At 46.8% G+C, this 19,614-nt stretch overlaps 1 protein-coding gene across 6 annotated transcripts in view; it reads right to left on the bottom strand.

Moving 5' to 3' along the window:
• Window positions 1-19,614, bottom strand: part of SUFU (SUFU negative regulator of hedgehog signaling) — a 134,231-nt gene that overhangs the window by 114,191 nt on the left and 426 nt on the right. For all 6 annotated transcript variants that reach the window (XM_015148000.3, XM_015148002.3, XM_028853493.2 and 3 more), the window contains 1 exon segment: window positions 14,685-14,819. In XM_015148000.3, coding sequence (XP_015003486.1) covers window positions 14,685-14,819 — 135 coding nt within the window.

The raw sequence follows: 19,614 nt of genomic DNA, 5'->3' as shown, positions 1-19,614 counted from the left end.
AAGGCTTGAGGTCAGAGTAAGGGAAACTGGTGGTAGGAGGCAGGGCTCCAAGAGGTCCCAGGTATCACATGAGGGTTAGTACTAGAAAAAGTACTAGATTGGCCTTCCTGTGGCTAAGCTGATTCTATGACCAGGGACTCTAAAAGCCTGAGTAACACAGGATTAGGAAGGAAAGGGATCTTTGAGGGCTACTATCTTTTACTAACATGCTGCGGGCCTGGAGTCCAGTGAACCATACCTCTCTGAGAAGCTGCTGTGAAGCTATATCTCACTGACAAATGGATAACTGTCTCAGCCTCAAACTCAGGCCTGGTCACATTTCTGAGCCTCAGGACTCCTTCTTGCCAAGAGCCCTCCACTAGGCCTCAAGCCATGGACTGCAGAAGAGGAGACAAAGAGGCACCAGGTGATAAACTAAGGCTCTGAAGCTGTATCAGGCCCACCTCCCCACAATGTCTTCCAGCTTAAGGACCCTTCAACCCAATGAGGACCAGAACCAGGTTTATGTTGCTTGTTACTACAAGCCTCATGTCCAGAACTGTGTCCCAACGATGACAATCTACATAGCAGATGAATGTCTGGCCTTCCAAAGAAAAAGAGAGGCCAGCGATCAACAACAGATGAGAACTAAGTGTGTGTGTTTACCTACAACCCAGTGCTAGGAAAGGACAGTGGGCCACCCCTTCTCTAGATCTCTAGATCTAGTCCTGCTGCAAACATACAGTATTATCAAGTTATTTGACTTCCTGTGTGACAGACGGTCTCTCATAAGCCCTAAATGGTAGCCCATTTGTTTCAGGCAATTACCTGAAAAGGAGCTCTGGGCATTTGTGCTTATGCCTGTGAACCTTCTGTGTCCCTCGAGTACGAGGACCCTGGGACACTCTGTAAGCCAATCTCAGTCCTCTGTACTCATGCACCCAAGAAAGGGCGAAGCTCGTGGTATTTATCTCCAGGTGACATTGATCACCAAATCCTGACTGTTTTAAGGGGAAAATAACAATAAAGGCAACAACTGGAACAACACAACCCCTCAGGACAGCTACCACCATGTGTGATAGTAAAGCTGTGATCTGAGAAGTAGGCAAACAGCACAGTTAGTACATATACTACCTAAACCACTCTTCACTGCTGTGAGACGTCAAGGAGGAAAAACAGGAATATCGTTAATGTAACATGGCAGTGGATAAGAGCCATCTTCCCAAGGAAATGTGCTGTTTTCAGAATGTAGAAACCCTAGCAACAGTGGGCAAGCTGAATTCAGACAACAGCGTTAAGTAGGCAGCAGGGAAGCCTCAGAAGATGTTAAGTCCTCACTAAGAAGATGAGATGCATGCAAAGCAAAACCCTGCACACAACTGGGACAGCATCACTCCCTAGGAGTTATTTACAGAAATCATCATAAGAATAGACATAGAATTGTATAACAAAAGGTGATAGGATTATGAGTAATTGTTTTCTCACATTTCTAATTCCCAACATTTTTAGTAAAATGGTTCAACTGTCTTTATAAGTGGAAAAAAGCAAATTTACAACTAAGACGTTGGATAACAATAATGAATTTAACAGCAAAAGGTCGGGCCAGGAAAGTTTTAGACGTTGTCTTCTTGATGCTGGTTTAACTATGAGAGTTTGAGATCTGGTTGGGGCTTCAAAGGAGCATGGTATACGCATTTCTCATCAAAGGCAAGGTTAAGCCCAATAGGGTATGGAATGGACAAGTCTGCATATCAGTCTTTCTATAGTCTGTACTGGAGGACAGAATCAATCTCAAACCTTGGGATTGAGGTGGCAGATCTCAGTACCAGCTACACTTTACGGAAGACACCATCATTGGAGAATATAAGGTAGAGAACTCATGAGCCAGTCCCATGAGTGGGACTTAGCCCTGACAGTGACTTAGGAATTCGGAGGTAGGCCCAGCACCTACTCGGGATCTAACACATTTAATGGCTTGAGAAGTGACCAAAAGGAAACTATGCCAGAAAGCATAATTAGCCCCATGGTCTGAACCCATGATGTGAGAAAAAAGTATGTATGGGTAAGGGTAGAATGGGGAGTGGCTGGAGGTTAGGAAGAAAAACAAAGATATGTCACCAAAGAAGATACACAGATGGCAGACAAGCATATGAAAAGATGTTCGACAGCATATGTCATGAGAGAACAGCAAATTAAAACAATTAGATACCACTCCACACCTATTGGAATGGCTAAAATCCAAAAAACAGACAATAACAAATGCTGGTGAGAACATGGAGCAATAGGAACTCTCATTCATTGCTTGTGGGAATGAAAAATGGAACAGCCACTATGGAAAATGGTTTGGCAGCTTCTCATAAAGCTAAACATAGTCTTAACATATGATCTAGCAATTACATTCCGTGGTATTTACCCAAATGAGTTGAAAACGTATGTCCACACAAAAACCTGCATATAAATGTTTATAGCAGCTTAATTAAAAATCGCCAAAAAATACTGGAAGCAATCAAGATGTTTTTCAAAAGGTGAAAGAATAAACTGTGGTACGTAACAAACAATGGAATATTATCAAGTGATAAAAGGAAAGGTGCTATCAAGCCACCAAAAGGCACAGCGGAACCTTAACTGCATATTACTCAGTGAAAGAAGCTAGTCTGCAAAGGTTACATACTATTTGATTCCAACTCTATGACCTTTTGGAAAAGGCAAAAACTACAGAGATAGTAAAAAAACCAAACAGTGGTTGCCAGGGGTTTAGGGGGAGGGAGGAATGAACAGGTGGAGCACAAAGGATTTTTAGAGCAGTGAAACTAGTTTGTATGATGCTGTGATGGTGTATACATGACATGCATTTGCCAAAACCCAACAACTGGCAAGGCGTGGTGACTCACACCTGTAATCCCAGCACTTTTGGAGGCGGGTCACTTGAGGTCAGGAGTTCGGTACCGGCCTGGCCAACATGGTAGAACCCCATCTCTACTAAAAATACAAAAAAATTAGCTGGGCGTGGTGGCAGGCGCCTGTAGTCCCAGCTACTCAGGAGGCTGAGGCAGGAGAATCACTTGAACCCAGGAGGTGGAGGTTGCAATGAGCTGACATCGCACCATTGTGCTCCAGCCTGGGCAACAAGTGCGAAACTCCGCCTCAAAAAAAAAAAAAAAAAAAAAAAAAAAGAACTGTACAACACAAAGAGTGAAAGAGTGAACCCTAAGGTAAACTATGGACTTAAGGTAGTAATAAGTATCAATATTGGTTCCTCAAAGATAACAAATATACCACGCTAATGCAAGGTGTTAATAATAGGGGAAACTATAAGTAAAGAGAGAGGGGGATAGATAGGAACTCTGTACTATTGGCTCAATTTTCTGTAAGCCTAATACTGCTCTAAAACATAAAGTCGGCCGGTCGCAGTGGCTCATATCTGCAATCCCAACACTTTGGGAGGCCGAGGTGGGCAGATCACCTGAGGTTAAGAGTTCAAGACTGGCCTGGCCAACATGGCAAAACCCCCTCTCTACTAAAAATACAAAAATAGCTGGGCGTGGTGGCGGGCACCTGTAATCCCAGCTACTCGGGAGGCTGAGGCAGGAGAATCACTTGAACCCAAGAAACGGAGGTTGCAGTGAGCTGAGATTGTACCACTGCACTCCAACCTGAGCGAAAAGGGCGAGACTCCAGCTCAAAGAAAAATCCACAAAAAGATAAAGTCTGTTGATTAAAAATAAATCATTAAAGGAATTTTTAAAATTTTAAATGACTATCTGCACTGATATAAGGACTACTGAGATGCTGGGCACATCCCTGACCACAGAATCAGCAGCATGACCATGGGAACTTGTCACCTAAGCCAGAAATTTTTATGTTTTTAAAAGTTGCAGACTTTCCTGGCAACTTACTGTAAATGACTACAATAAGGTTGCAGAAGTCTTTTTTTTTTTTTTTTTTTTGAGACAGAGCTTCTCTCTTGTTGTCCAAGCTGGAGTGCAATGGCATGATCTCACTCACTGCAACCTCCGCCTCCTGGGTTCAAGCAATTCTCCTGCCTCGGCCTCCTGAGTAGCTGAGATTACAGGCACCCGCCACCACGCCTGGCTAATTTTCGTGTTTTTTTAGTAGAGACAGGGTTTCACCATGTTGGCCAGGCCGATCTTACGACCTCAGGTGATCTGCCTGCCTCAGCCTCCCAAAGTGCTGGGATTACAGGAGTTAGCCACCACGCCCAGCCTGGTTGGCAAAGTCTTGACTTGAGAGATGACACCTGTCACCTACTGTCCCGTTTTACCCTCCTGCCATTATACTGAAGGACTCTTTCTTTAAAAGCTGCTTCCAGGTCGGGCACAGTGACTCACACTTATAATCTAAGCACTTTGGGATGACTTGATCTCATGAGTTTGAGACCAGCCTGGGCAACATGGCAAAACCCAATCTCTACAAAAAATATAAAAATTAGCCAGGCATGGTGGCGCGCGCCTGTAGTACCACCTACTCAGGAGGCTGAGGTGGGAGGATGACTTGAGCCTGGGAAGCAGATGTCGCAGTGAGCCAAGATGGCACCACTGCACTCCAGCCTGGGCGAAGAGAGCCAGGCCCTGTGTCAAAAATAAATAGATAGATAGATAGATAGATAGATAGATAGATAGGCAGGCAGGCAGGCAGATAGATAGCTTCCACATCTAGCTCAACATTTCCCCCCAACAAAGCACTTTCTGGTTAACTCTACTCAGTCATGGTCATTTCATTCCATTAATCCAAGATAACTTTGAATTTAGCAGCATAATTTTGAATAGAATTCTCCAGCTCTCTGCAGGAGGTAGAATAAAGAGGTGGTGACTACTGGATCCAGACTGCCTGGGTTTATATCCCAGCTCCAGCATTCACTGGCTGGGCGGATGAATTCCTTAACATTTCTGCATCTCAGTTTCCTTATGTGTAAAATAAGGATAATAACTCCTACACCATAGAGTTGTTCTGAGGATTAAAGGAGTTTATATAAAGCACTTAGAACAGTGCCTTATACAGAGTAAGGGCTATAATTGTTTGTAATTATTATTATATGTTTAAAGTTTCTTGGAACCAGATAACAGGGTTAGGGGAGAGAGCCTCAAAGTCACAGGGAGACAGGAAACTGCTCCCAGTCCCAATCCTCACTGCTGTCTTCTTTCTCAGGGACCTCACCATCTCCTACCAAGCACATGCTGCATTTTTAAGGGCAGGCACTCGGTCAGATTCTTCATTGTCTCCACACTCAAACATATCATCTTGTCCAATGTTCTGCCTGTACAGGGGTCTCAACATAGCTCTACTGGTGGGTGTGCTACACAGCCTGGTCCTCTGTGTTGAGAGCTTGGTAGGCAGGACAGCAAGCTGCAAAGTTAGTTGGATGGGTGAGGATACCATTCCTCAGGGCTGAGATCATAAAGGATAAGATCCCACCAGATACATCTCAGAAACATCAGAACTGAACTATTGAAACAAGAAATGGAGCTACATTGAATACCTCAGAGGCAAGATACATGAATGAATTCAGGAGTCAAGGGCCAAAGGCCAGAGTTGGGACCCCTGAATCAGAAAGGTGGATAAGAGACAGGCTAGCAAACCCAGACCCAGGACATGAAAGGTATGGGGAATAGCATTCGAAATAGAAAATAGCACAGCCTGGAAGAGGGGAGCCCAAAAGGGTGGGCTGAACAGGGGAAAATCCTGGGACTGAGAGACCAGATTGCATCAAACCCATAAAGGCTTCTAAGTCTCTTGAGGAAGAGAAGGAACTTTCCCAGCACTGACCTACCTGGCACCACTCTGGCCTGGTAGTCACAATACCACACCACTCAGTTTTTTTGGTTTTTTTTGCAGGGACGGGACAGCATCTCACTCCTTAACCCAGGCTGGAGTGCAGTGGTGAGATCTTGGCTCACTGCAATCTCTGCCTCCTGGGTCCAAGCGATTCTCCTGCCTCAGCCTCCCAAGTGGCTCGGATTACAGGTGTATGCCACCATGCCCAGCTAATTTTTTTTGTGTGTGTGATGGAGTTTCACTCTTATTGCCCAGGCTAGAGTGCAATGGTGCAGTCGCGGCTCACTCCAACCTCTGCCTCCCGGGTTCAAGCGATTCTCCTGTCTCAGCCTCCCCAGTAGCTGGGATTACAGATGCCAGCTACCACGCCCAGCTAATTTTTGTATTTTTAGTAGAGACAGGTTTCGCCATGTTGGCCAGGCTGGTCTGGAACTCTTGACCTCAGGTGATCAGCCTCCTAAAATGCTGAGATTACAGGTGTGAGCCACTCTGCCCAGCTACAGGCTTTTTAAAAGTGAGTTTAGGCCACCACAGAGGCTCACACCTATAATCCCAGCATGAGGTCAAGAGATCGAGACCATCCTGGCCACCATGGTGAAACTGCATCTCTACTAAAAATAGAAAAATTAGCTGGGCGTGGTGGCACGCGCCTGTAGTCCCAGCTACTTGCAAGGCTGAGGCAGGAGAACTGGTTGAACCCGGGAGGTGGAGGTTGCAGTGAGCTGAGATCATGCCACTGCACTCCAGCCTGGCAACAGAGTGAGACTCCATCGGATCACGAGGTCAGGAGATCGAGACCATCCTGGCTAACACGGTGAAACAATGTCTCCACTAAAAATACAAAAAATTAGCCGGGCATAGTGGCAGGCACCTATAGTCCCAGCTACTCGGGAGGCTGAGGCAGGAGAATGGCACGAACCTGGGAGGCGGAGCTTGCAGTGAGCCAAGATTGTGCCACTCTACTCCAACCTGGGCAACAGAGCAAGCCTCCGTCTCAATAAAAAAAAATAAAAAAATAAAAAGTGAGTTTAACTGGGTCAGCTGGACAAGTTTTTTCCCAACTGTTGAGGGACTCTCTGAATTGGAGAATTTGTAACCCTTACCCCATGAAGGAAGAAACAATCCATGCTGTAAATGAAATGCTTAATAAAGGACGAAGCCATGCACCCACAGGCATCTGCTGGGAACCCCCACAATATAGGTCTTCCTGTAGCTACAAAAGAAAAGAAATCCCAGCACTTTGGGAGGCTGAGACGGGTAGATCACCTGAGGTCAGGAGTTTGAGACCAGCCTGGCCAACATGGTAAAAATCCCAACTCTAGTAAAAATAAAAAATTGGCTGGGCATGGTGGCACACGCCTATAATCCCAGCAGAGACTGCAGTGAGTTGAGGTCGTGTCACTGCACTCCAGGCTGGGCAACAAAGGAAGACTCTATCTCAAAAAAAAAAAAAAGAAAGAAAGAAAGAAAAAGAAAAGAAATTCTCCTCAACTTTAAAAATTCACAGATTCAGAGATGTGGGGCCTGAATTCCAACACTAAGTGACAGCTTTGGCCTCAGAAAGGGTTCTAGAGAGTCCCTGTTGGGCCCTGCCACACTGGGCCAAGACCAAGGGAGCCTCACTCTTGCTTGGTGGTCCTGATCCCCTGTTCTTGGCAGGGAACTCTACCATCTCATGCAAATAGTCATCCTGACACTGAACATCCCTGAGAGGAAAGGCAGAGGGACCAGGCTTCAGGGAGGTGTGCCCCCCAGTGAGCCTGCAGAACACTTCTTCTAGCCTGCTAAACTTAGCCAGGGCTGGGCCCAGTGGCTTAGGGAGGCATTCTGGTTGCCAGCCTCATGAGAGCCCTAGGAGGAGAGCAAAGGTCCAACCAGAGGAGGGACCAAGCTCCCAGTACAGATGTGTATGGCAAAGAAAGGACCTCTCTTGGAAGCGACATGTTAAAAAGTTCCTGCAGGCCAGGCAGGATGGCTCACGCCTGTAATCCCAGTACTTTGGGAGGCTCAGGTGGGTGGATCACCTGAGGTCAGGAGTTCGAGACCAGCTCAGCCAACATGGTAAAACCCCGTCTCTACTAAAAATGCAAAAATTAGCCAGGCATGGTGGCACGCGCCTGTAGTCCCAGCTACTTGGGAGGCTGAGGCAGGCAAATCGCTTGAACCTGGGAGGTGGAGGTTGCAGTGAGCTGAGATCACACCATCGCACTCCAGCCTGGGTGACAGAGCAAGCCTCCATCTCAAAAAAAAAAAAGTTCCTGCAAACTAAGCTTTGAGGAGGAAAAATTAGCATTTCTCAACTGCAGGAGACCGAGGCCACACTAAACAACAAGTGGAAAAGTTAATCTGTATCCAGTGTTTTAATAAATAACTCATGCGGGTGCAGAGCCCAGCTAAGAACACGAGGGAAAGGGAGGCTCTCCACCAACCAGGTGGAGGCAGCCCCAGAAAGCCAGTCAGCGGCAGTTCCAGCCCCCAAGGGGGGTGCAGAACTGCTCCAAACTCCACTGGACATGAACACCAAGAAGTCGCATTTGTGGGACAGAGCCTAGATCTCCCATGGTGGTGGGGCATGGGCACGACCTATGCTTTTGGGCTAACTCCACACGAAGGCTGTCTTTGGAACCAGCCCAACATGTACAGCAGATGACCTGCCCTGAGAAAAATCCCACCAGGGAAGTCTGCCTGAGTTCTCAAATGCACTCTCCAACTACCCAGCCTTCCAGCCTCGGTTAGGGCCCTGTAGGCTCTGTCCAGCCAGAGCTGTTCGTGGTATCAGGGGCAGCCAGAAATCCTCACAGAGAGTGATGCTGAAACCACTTCTACAGCCACATAGATCCCCCCACATTCCAGTCCACAGCTGCCTGGCCATAAAGGGGAAGGTCAGACCTGCAAGCTCTGACAGCACTTGGCAGCTGAGGCTCAGCTGCCTGACACCTCCCAAGTCCCAGGGAAGAGTCCCAAAGGACAGTCTCTCTACTCAGGTCAGTTGGGAACAGCCTTGAGGTTCCTAGAGAAGCACTCTGTTCTCTCCTGTGGCTGCCTGGACCTGGAATTTGTTCTATCTCTCCAACTTCAGAAATGGCTTAAGAATCTTTTGATCGAAACAAGTGCTTTACTGCCTGGTTTCCTTTAGTGAATGTGAATAAGGAAAGAACTTGAATGAAAATGGCCATCCCAAGGCTTATTAAGTCATTGTACTCTTCATCCCTTTTAGGGTTACCAGGGTGGGCATCCCCTCCTACCCCTGAAGCATGCCTGCCAGGAGCAAGAAGAAATGCAGAGGACCCCTCACTTCTGCCTGTCCCTACCCTCAACAGGTTGTAAGGAGAAGGAAAGATCATAATAGGAGGTACACAACAGGCATTTAATAAACGCTGTTGCCAGGAGCAGTGGCTCTTGCCTATAATCCCAGCACTTTGAGAGGCCAAGGAGGGAGGACTGCTTGAGTCCAGTAGTTCCAGACCAGCCGGGGCAACATAGCGAGACCTCGTGTCAACAACAACAACAAAAAATTAGCCAGGTGTGGTGCTGCATGCCTGTGGTCCCAGCTACCTGGGAGGCTGAGGTAAGAGGATCACTTGAGCCAGGGTGATTGAGGCTGCAGTGAGCCGTGACCTTGCCACTGCCCTCCAGCCTGGGCAACAGAGGCAGATCGTCTCAAAAATAAAAATAAAAATAAATGTATATCAGTTTTAAAAAGGAGAGGATAACTTAAAAAGAACATGAAATAAATAATACTACAAGTGGTGACAATTATGAATGTGGCACCAGAAGATTTCGAAATACTGAGCTAGAAGGTTTTTCAAGTCCCTCTCACTCCTAAAAGCACTGTTGGTATCGTATAGCGTCAGGCTGCAGATGGCATCCCAGGTCCCTTCCTACAGGGTTCCTCTCAAACTTTACCTCCTCCCTGCAGCCTCTAGCAATTCAGCAGCCTGATTAGAAGTTACTCCCTCTGCTCTGCTTCCAGATCATATTTTATACCCATGGACTGTAGCATTTATTACTCAATATGATAACAATCTTTTTATGTTTATCTCCCCTCTAGAACATGAGCTCCTTCAGACAAGAATTATGTCTTGCTATTTTATCCCGAAGACATCTATTATGATGTTCTATGTCTGATACAAAGTAGGTGCTTGATGAATGTGTGCTGAAAAAATGAACCAATGCTTTTGCTCCTTTCTTGCTGAAGAGAAGACACAGACAGTGGAAGAAGAATTGCTGCCAGATATCCATTTGCCATCATTCCCACCTAGCACCTCTTAGCACTTAAGCTGGATGGCACAACACTTATCTTTCTGACTTCAGCTTTGAGTACTAATTTAAACGAGGATTCATTAAGTCATTTTAAAGAGGTCCCACCATTATGAAATGTGTGGAAAATCACATTTTTCTTCAAAAAACTTAACAGGATCAAAAAGAAACCAGTCATCCCAGTACAAGGCCAATTATAAAGGTATCTATTTCTGTTTTATTATTTGTCTTTATTTACTTTTTGAGATAAGGTCTCGCACTGTCAGCTGAACTGGAGTGCAGTAGCGCAATCATGGCTCACTGCAGCCTCGAACTCCCAGGCTCCAGTGATCCTCCCACCTCAGCCCCCCAAGTAGCTAAGGCTACAGATGCACACCACCATGTCTGGCTAATTTCTGTATTTTCTGTAGAGATGGGGCGGTCTCACTATGTTGCCCAGGCTGGTGTTGAACTTCCTGGGCTCAAGCGATCCTCCTGCCTCGACCTCCCAAAGTGCTAGGACTATAGGAGTGAGGCACCATGCCCAGCCTATAGAGGTACTCTTGACTTTTGCAACATAGACCAGAACTGGGTAAATATCTGAGAACATTCCTTCCATATCCTTCTAGTGCCAGGATGTAATACTGGAAAATACTAGGCTTGATTGGTGACATGAAAACCCAAATAGAGGCCGGGCGCGGTGGCTCACGCCTGTAATCCCAGCACTTTGGGAGGCCGAGGTGGGCGGATCACGAGGTCAGGAGATAGAGACCATCCTGGCTAACACAATGAAACCCCGTCTCTGCTAAAAATACAAAAAATTAGCCGGGCGCGGTGGTGGGCGCCTGTAGTCCCACCTACTCAGGAGGCTGAGACAGGAGAATGGCGTGAACCCGGGAGGCGGAGCTTGCAGTGAGCCAAGATCGCGTCACTGCACTCCAGCCTGGGCGATGAGCAAGTCTCCATCTCAAAAAAAAAAGAAAACCCAAATAGAGGTTTCACTCTTGTCATAAATGACATATGAATACAAAGTGCTGTACCATGTAGAAATGAAACACATGTAAGAGGGTAGTATTAAACCAGAAAAAAACAATAAGGAATAAGGTCCTATTTCAAATTAAGAGGTTGCCCCTTCTGAAATATGAGGCTTGCTCAATCACATTCTTCATGTTATTTTGGGCCTTGGGCCTATACCTAGCAGGTAGATTGGAAGAATCCTTAAGCCACATAGGAAATGGTATTCTTTTAACCAAAATAAATCTGTCAACAAAAAGGTACAGGCTAGCTGCACTAAATACTCTCTGCAGGTTCTTATTAAAAATATAAATTAAGGTCCAGCATAGTCCCTTTACTCCCCACATCTGTTTGCTATTCTATCTCCATTATTAATACTGTAATGCTGGGTCCCCATTCAGGCAAGATTAATTCCCTGTTCCCAAAGCCTTCTGCTGACACTGCAATGAATCCATTTGGAAGGCTGTAAAGGCAGCTGCAGACATTGTTACCAACACGTGACCAGTGAGGAGATGAAACCTGGGCCTCTGAGTTTAACAAGAGAGATGAGGAAGTTGGGTTAGGCCGGTGTTCAGAGAGGTGGAATAGCCCAGTGGTTAAAAGCTCAAACTCTGAGGCTGAATGCAGTGGTTCACGCCTGTAATCCCAACACTTTGGGAGGCTGAGGCAGGAGGATCACTTTAGCCCAGGCATCTGAGACCAGCCTGGGCAACATAGTAAAACCTTAACTCTACAGAAAATTTGAAAACTTAGCCAGGTGTGGTGGTGTATGCCTGTAGTCCCAGCTCCTTGGGAGGTTGAGGTGGGAGAATTGCTTGAGCCCAGGAGGTTGAGGCTGCCCTGAGCCATGATTGTGCCACTACACTCCTGCCTGGGTGACAGAGCGTGACCCTGTTTCAAAAAACAAAACAAAAAAGCTCAAATTTTGTACTCAAACAGCCCAATTCAATCACAGCTCTTTTACCCCTAGATCTGTAACTTTGAGCAATTCATTTAACCCCTCAAGAGACTCACTTTTCTTATCTATAAAATAGAAATAATGAGAACCTGATAAGATTGTAAAGCATTTAACACAATGACATAGAAGACAGTAAGTACTAAACAAAGGGGGAAAAGGCTATCATCATCTTCTTCATGATACTATCATCATCTCCAGAATTGGTCTCTATGCTAAAAGGCAGGACAGGAGGAGTCCTGCTACTCTTTCAACCTGCCCAGGTTAAGTAGCCACCACCAAGATAGAACAGACATGGTACAAGGGGCAAGAAAGTACAAAAGGCAAAAACCAGAAGAGGATATGACAATACAAATAAAATCAGCTCTTGATTAACCAAGCTAATGAGGGGGAGGGAAAACTACACTTATTTTATTTTTAATTGACAGAATACGAACATAGATTACTTTAGGCCGGGCGCGGTGGCTCACACCTGTAATCCCAGCACTTTGGGAGGCCGAGGCGGGCGGATCACGAGGTCAGGAGATCGAGACCATCCTGGCTAACACGGTGAAACCCCGTCTCTACTAAAAAAAAAAATGCAAAAAACTAGCCGAGCGCGGTGGCGGGCGCCTGTAGTCCCAGCTACTCGGGAGGCTGAGGCAGGAGAATGGCGTAAACCCGGGAGGCGGAGCTTGCAGTGAGCTGAGATCCGGCCACTGCACTCCAGCCTGGGCGACAGAGCGAGACTCCGTCTCAAAAAAAAAAAAAAAAAGAGAGCGATTACATTTAAATTAAAGAAACTGTCCATCAAAAGAATATAAACAGAAAAAAACTTTATTTTTTATTTTATTTTTTAAATTTATTTATTATTATTATAATTTTTTGAGATGGATTTTCACTCTTGTTGCCCAGGCTAGTGTACAATGGTGCAATCTCGGCTCACTGCAACCTCTACCTCCCAGGTTCAAGCAATTCTCCTGCCTCAGCCTCTCTAGTAGCTGGGATTACAGGCATGTGCCACCACACCTGGTTAATTTTGTATTTTTAGTAGAGACAGGGTTTATCTATGTTGGTCAGGCTGGTCTTGAACTCCCGACCTCAGGTGACTCGCCTGCCTCGGCCTGCCAAAGTGCTATGATTACAGGTGTCAGCCACCACGCCCAGCCTTATTATTATTTTTTTAAGACACAGTTTCACTCTGTTGCCCAGGCTGGAGTGCAGTGGCACAATCCCAGCTCACTGCAACCTCTGCCTCCCAGGTTCAAGTGATTCTTGTGCCTCAGCCTCCGGGGTAGTTGGGATTACAGACACATACCACCATGCCTGGCTAATTTTTTGTATGTTTAATAGAGATGGGATTTCACCATGTTGGCCAGGCTGGTCTCGAACTCTTGATCTCAAGTGAGCCACCTGCCTCAGCCTCCCAAAGTGCTGGGATTATAGGCATGAGCCACTGTGCCCAGCCAAAAAAAAAATTTTTTTAAATATAGATGGTAGCTTATTGGGGTACATGATATAACTGCTCAAAAGGCAAGAGAATACATTCATTAAGAGTATGAACTCTGGCCGGGCGCGGTGGCTCACGCCTGTAATCCCAGCACTTTGGGAGGCCGAGGCGGGCGGATCACAAGGTCAGGAGATCGAGACCACGGTGAAACCCCGTCTCTACTAAAAATACAAAAAATTAGCCGGGCGCGGTTGTGGGCGCCTGTAGTCCCAGCTACTCGGGAGGCTGAGGCAGGAGAATGGCGTGAACCCGGGAGGCGGAGCTTGCAGTGAGCCGAGATCGCGCCACTGCACTCCAGCCTGGGCGACAGAGCGAGACTCCGTCTCAAAAAAAAAAAAAAAAAAAAAAAGAGTATGAACTCTGAGTTGGGCACAGTGGCTCACACCCATAATTCCGATACTTTGGGAGGCCGAAGTGGAAGAACTGCTTGAGCCCAGGAGCTTGAGACCAGTCTGGGCAACATGGTGAAACCCTGTCTCTACAAAAAAATTACAAAAAGTAGCTGGACATGGTGGTACTTGCCTGTCATCCCAGCTACTCGGGAGGCTGAGGTTGGAGGATTACCCGAGCCTAGGAAGGTCAAGGCTGCAGTGAGCCACGATCATACCACTGCACTCCAGCCTGGATGACAGAGTGAGAATTATCTCCAAAAAAAAAAAAAAAAAAAAAAAAGCATACAGGGCAACAAATGGAAGCAGACTAGGATAAAAAAAATAAATACAGGTTAAAAGGAAGTAGGTAAGATAGATAAAGGGATGAGAGAGGGACAGATTTGTGATAAAGCAAGTATAAAATCAACAGTAGAATCTGGGTTGTGGGTATATGAGTGTTCACTATAAAATCCTTTCAACTTTGCTTTATGTTTACAATGTTTCATAATAAGATAGGGGAATAAAAGCAAGTAGACACAGAAGCATCTGCCCAAGTTCTGAGTCATAACCATGCTACCCTTCCCGTCCTATAAGCCCAAACTCCAGGGCAAGCTTAGAAACACCTGATTTGGGAACTCCTGCTCATCAAGACTTTCCTGAACCAGGTAAGCAGGAATCAGGTGTTAACAATGACCACCTTGGCATGAGCAGACATAGTCAGAGGGCAGAAATGCAGAGGTTCCACTGACAAGTACCAAGCTCACAGCACTATGACATTGTCACCCCTGCTCAGGAAAACCTCAGGAATAAGGCTCTGGATAAAGAACAGGTGGCACACACTCACTCATGGACTCTGTTGTCGCCATAGAGATCACTCAGGCCGAAGCTGATGTAGTGCCAGTGCTCAGGGATGTTAGCAGAAGGGCTCCCCACATTCCTGTACATGCTAACATAGTCCAAGGGGTCTGGGCCACCCAACCTGCAAAAAACAAAACACAGGGGTGTCAGTGTGAGCCTGGAAATCAAACAATGTCAAGCTAATGCGCTCTACTTTGTAAACCTAAAGGCCCCATCCTGGAGGAACCTGTGTGAAAGGTAACTAAAGAGAGGCCACATCTCTTCAGGATGAGACCAAGAGATGGACAGCTAAGGCTGCCCAACTCTGCAAGCATAAGAAGCTCCCTTCTCCTACCCCTGAAAGACTAGACCTCTTTTAGACATAAAACAGACTGGGTGGTTGCCCATTTTGCTTTCTCCTGTTTCAAATTACTGATCCCAAGTGAGACTGGCAGGGATTATCTCTCTTCTGTGGTGCTTGTATACATGCAAGCTTCAAGGCAAGAGGTGTATCAGTCAATCAATTGGCCTCTGTTGAAAGACCATCCTGAGCATCCCCAATGGGCATTGTTCCTGGAAGCAGAGGCTCTGCTCCACTCCAGCCTCTTAGACAGCTAATTCCTGAAAGACTATATTGTGCCCTTGTTAATTACAGTTTGTTCTAAACAAACCCAAAGCCTCTAGTCCGTGCAGACACCAGCCTGCACCACATAGACCAAAGCTGGTCTCTTATCACTGCAAGTGACAAAGGCCAAACTTAGGCTTAACTCAGTTCTGCACAGAGAACTGCAGCAGGAGTCAAACTGCGCCCTGTGAGCATCTGCACCCAGAAAATGATCCCAGGAGAGACTGCCACCTCAAAGGTAGAGCTGGGACGGTAAATGATTTGGGGCCTCTCAGGACCACATTAAATTTCCCCCACCATTCAACTGAGAAGGAGCTGCAGAAGAGATTCAGTTATTGTCTCACTCCGAGAATATAATACAATAAGAGTTCCCTTTAGTAATTAGTGCTTTAAAAAAAAAAAATCCTGTTTTGGCTGGGCATGGTGGCTCACACGTGTAATCCTGCACTTTGGGAGGCCGAAGTGGGTGGATCACTTGAGGTCAGGAGTTTGAGACCAGTTTGAGACCAGCCTGGCCAATATGGTGAAACCCCATCTCTACTAAAGATACAAAAAATTAGCCGGGCGTGGTGGCAGGTGCCTGTAATCCCAGCTATTTGGGAGGCTGAGGCAGGAGAATCGCTTGAACACCAGAGGCAGAGGTTTCAGGGAGCCGAGATCACGCCACTGCACTCCAGCCTGGGCGACAGAGAGAGACTGCGTCAAAAAAAAAAAAAAAAATCCTGTTATCCTTTAGAATGGATAAGAAATTTTGGTAGCTAGAGAAATAGACCAAATAGAAACCAGTGGAAGGAAGTCTGCATTTAGCCCACAAACACGGCACTTGAGCTGCCACAAACATCTGACCACTCCATAGACTGCAAAAGCTTCACCTGCCCCTGGGACATCAATGGAGTACACTTTTCAACCAGGATAGCATGCTGGCGGAAAGCTAACAACCAAATAAAAGACACGTTACAAGTGATCCCAGTCAATGTTGCCAACACCAGGCAATTTAAACACTATTTAAAACCAGTAGGTCTTGTTTCATCCTCTTTTACCAGGATATTATTTGCCTTTGTAGAAATCCCTATTCTCTGCTAGGAAATGCTAAGTTATTTATAGAACTTCTAAGAAAGTTGCTACAAATAGCTTAGCATCTCAACTGAGGAAGATGGACAATTCTCCATGTCTGCCTTAACTCTGATTTCAACAAATCATTTGACTACTACGACCGGTTGGATTTAGAAAAGTTTGTGGGGCAAAGGAAGAAAGAAAAGAGTAGAGATCCCTGGAAAGACCCCATTAGAGCTACAGAACTCCAGAGCAGATGGGAGCCACTACAGGCCCCAAACCTGCTCCAGCTTCCTGCTGTAAATTTCTAAACCTGCCCTGCTACAGCCTAGGTCCATCCTGCACCGAGCTGCAAAACTGCGTTCACCATTCTCTGCTCCATCTGCAGCATCCCTGAAGCCCTCTTTCTCACCAGGTCTCCCACAAGGTGTCACATCAAGGAGAGAAGCTTAACCTTAAAACTACAACTGCAAGGAACTACCAAGAGTCAGACAAAATTAACCCTGTCCCCAAGCAGAGTATTCTGTTCTACTACCCAGAGGCCAGATGAGTATGTGGGAAAAAATCATATTTTACACTTAGCCAATGATGTTATCCAAGGTCCCAGGGCATCCCTCAACTTAATTCCTTCAACACCCAACTTCTCTCGGCAGGGCAGTTGCAGGACTGAAGTGGGCCATGAGTACAGGTTCTGACTCTCTGCTTTGATCCTTGCTCACCAAAGTCTCAGCTTTCAGTTAGAAAGCTTTCAGTTAGTAGTCCCCACTACTCAGGGATCACTAGCCACAGAGCCACCCTGCTATTGCAAAATGAATCCCAAGCTACCCTGGGCCACAGACAGACCCAGACAGTCTGGGTCAGTCATCCTGCTAGAAACCTCGTGGGATCCCAAATGTGAGGAATATAAATGAATTTCAGGATCTTATTTTTGCAAACCCCTCCGCATCTTAGAAAGTACCAGTCACTGATGGCTGGGCGCACTGACTCATGCCTGTAATCCCAGCACTTTGGGAGGCCGAGGTGGGTGGATCACTCAAGGTCAGGAGTTTGAGACCAGCCTGGCCAATATGGTGAAACCCTGCCTGTACTAAAAATACAAAAATTAGCTGGGCATGGTGGTGTGCGCCTGTAATACCAGCTACTTGGGAGGCTGAGGCATGAGAATCGCTTGAAACCAGGAGACAGAGGTTGCAGTGAGCCAAGATCATGCTACTGCATTCCAGCCTGGGTGACAGAACAAAACTCTGTCTCAAACAAAAAAGAGAAAGTACCAGTCACTGTGCTGTTTCTCTTTATATTTTTCTGCATCTAGGCAAGGCTTTCACAAAGTGCAGTACAATCCCTTTTCTTCATTATCACATGTTGGCCCATCTCTGAAGATACGGCTGTTAACAAGCTTGCAGCAGGAAGGGAAAAAAAAATTGCCCTTAGTCCTTTGCAAACACTATCATACCTTTAACATGCAATTCTATCCTTTATGGCTACTTGTGTGACATAAAAATAGTTGCCTGAATCTGTGTAGGGATTTCTCCTCACACTCAAATGAGGCCTGAACAAACAGCATGGCAGAGCCAGGCCCACTTCCTTTTTTGTTTTTCAAATAACAGAGACAAGGTCTGGCTATGTTGCCTAAACTGCTCTCGAACTCCTGGCCTCAAAGGATCCTCAAGGCCTCCCAAAGTGGTGGGAATATAGGCATGAGCCACCGTGCCCAGCCCAGGCCTACCTTTCTCATGACACATGACAACAAGTTCATCACAACAAATAGTTAAATATAAAGGCACAATGAGAATGGGTCATTAAGCTAGCAAGAGCTGCTTTCCACTCAGAAGCACTCTTCAACAACTCCTCTCAACCAGAGAACTGTTTGCCAGCCAGAGAGGACTGTGACACCAGTTCTACCTCCTCCTAGCTACTCCAACAGAGGAGGCTGTTCCCTACAACCCTTCCTAGACAGCAGGTGGCTGGTCCCCAGGCCCTCCACGCTGTTGGCCTCTTGGCATCCTCCCGTTGACGCAGGCAGCTGGCCTCAGCCCTGCACAGCCTACTGAAATCCATGTCCAGGGGAAGTAACAGGTTTTCACCAAGAGGGAGACTCAGTTCTAAAAGGAGAGGTAACCAGCAAAGATGTCCACTTGCCCCTTCAGGTCTACCCTTTGGCTACACCCCAAGCAGCTGCCGAACATCTTTCAGGACTCACTGAAGATCATCTAACACAATGCCTGCATGAATGTAGTCCTGGACAGTTTCAACCAGTATCTGTTTTTGGTCCAGCAAGACCATGAGGACAGGTTCTTTTCCAGAGTCCCCAGAACATCTGTTTTGCCCAAATGCTGCAGGAAGAAACAGGTTGCAAACAGGAACGGGAAATTAGAAAAGACCATTCCTACCCTAAAGCTACTTGAGGGTTACTCTCAGCTCCCCGGAGAAACTGCAGGCCATGGTCAAGAAGCTCCTCTTTATGTCCCACTTCACAATTCCTCCCTGCTGGAGTCCCAGGGTCTCCATCATTTATTTCCAAATGGAGGTGGGAAGCTGTGGTCCCTTTCAATCCTAAACCAAACCATGGTTCTCTCTACCTAATGTCCTAAAGCAAAGCCGCTGCAGAGCTAGGAGGAAGCTCTGCACGGAGAAAGAGAACAGTGCAGAGTAAGCAAGAAGTTTATCAGGAAGAGCTGCTCCGTCAAACTTCAAAAGCAAAAGCTTTACCCTGATACGACGTCTGAGTTCATCGGGAAGGTATCAAAAGGAGACCTCCTCCTCATCTCTCCACAAGCACCAGGCCCTCATCTTTGGCCCTCCTACCTCCAACAGGAGAGCCCCGGGCCCCCCGAACCGCCCCCCGCCCGCCATCCTATGCAGTCTCTTGCCCTCTGAGCTTCTCCGGCCTCGCTCCTCCAAAACCCTCTCAAATGCTCCCCAGGCTCCGCCTCGCCTCTCCCATCCCACTTCTGCCGCCCCCGCTTGGCTTCCCCTCGCCCACTAATGACCCCCTACAGGCGCCCCCTCTTTTCACCACGTTTACAGTTCCCTCGCTCATGCCGTTCCCCTCTCTGCTCCTACACACACCCCTAGTCCTCACTCTATTCTCCTAAACCCGGTTAACCCTTCACTACCCACAGGCTCCGTTAACCCCTTTGTCCCCATTCCCAACTTGAGCCTTAACTCCTTCCCTCGCAGCAGGAAGCCCTCCTTCCAAGTGCTTTAACCGTTCTCTACCCCTCCTCCCAGCCTCCCACAAATTACTTCGCCCTCGGCG

The sequence above is a fragment of the Macaca mulatta genome, chromosome 9 (assembly GCF_049350105.2).
Source record: "Macaca mulatta isolate MMU2019108-1 chromosome 9, T2T-MMU8v2.0, whole genome shotgun sequence".
NCBI classification, from domain to species: domain Eukaryota; kingdom Metazoa; phylum Chordata; class Mammalia; order Primates; family Cercopithecidae; genus Macaca; species Macaca mulatta.
Note: the sequence above shows the minus strand (reverse complement) of the source record. Positions and strands in the feature narration are given on the sequence as shown.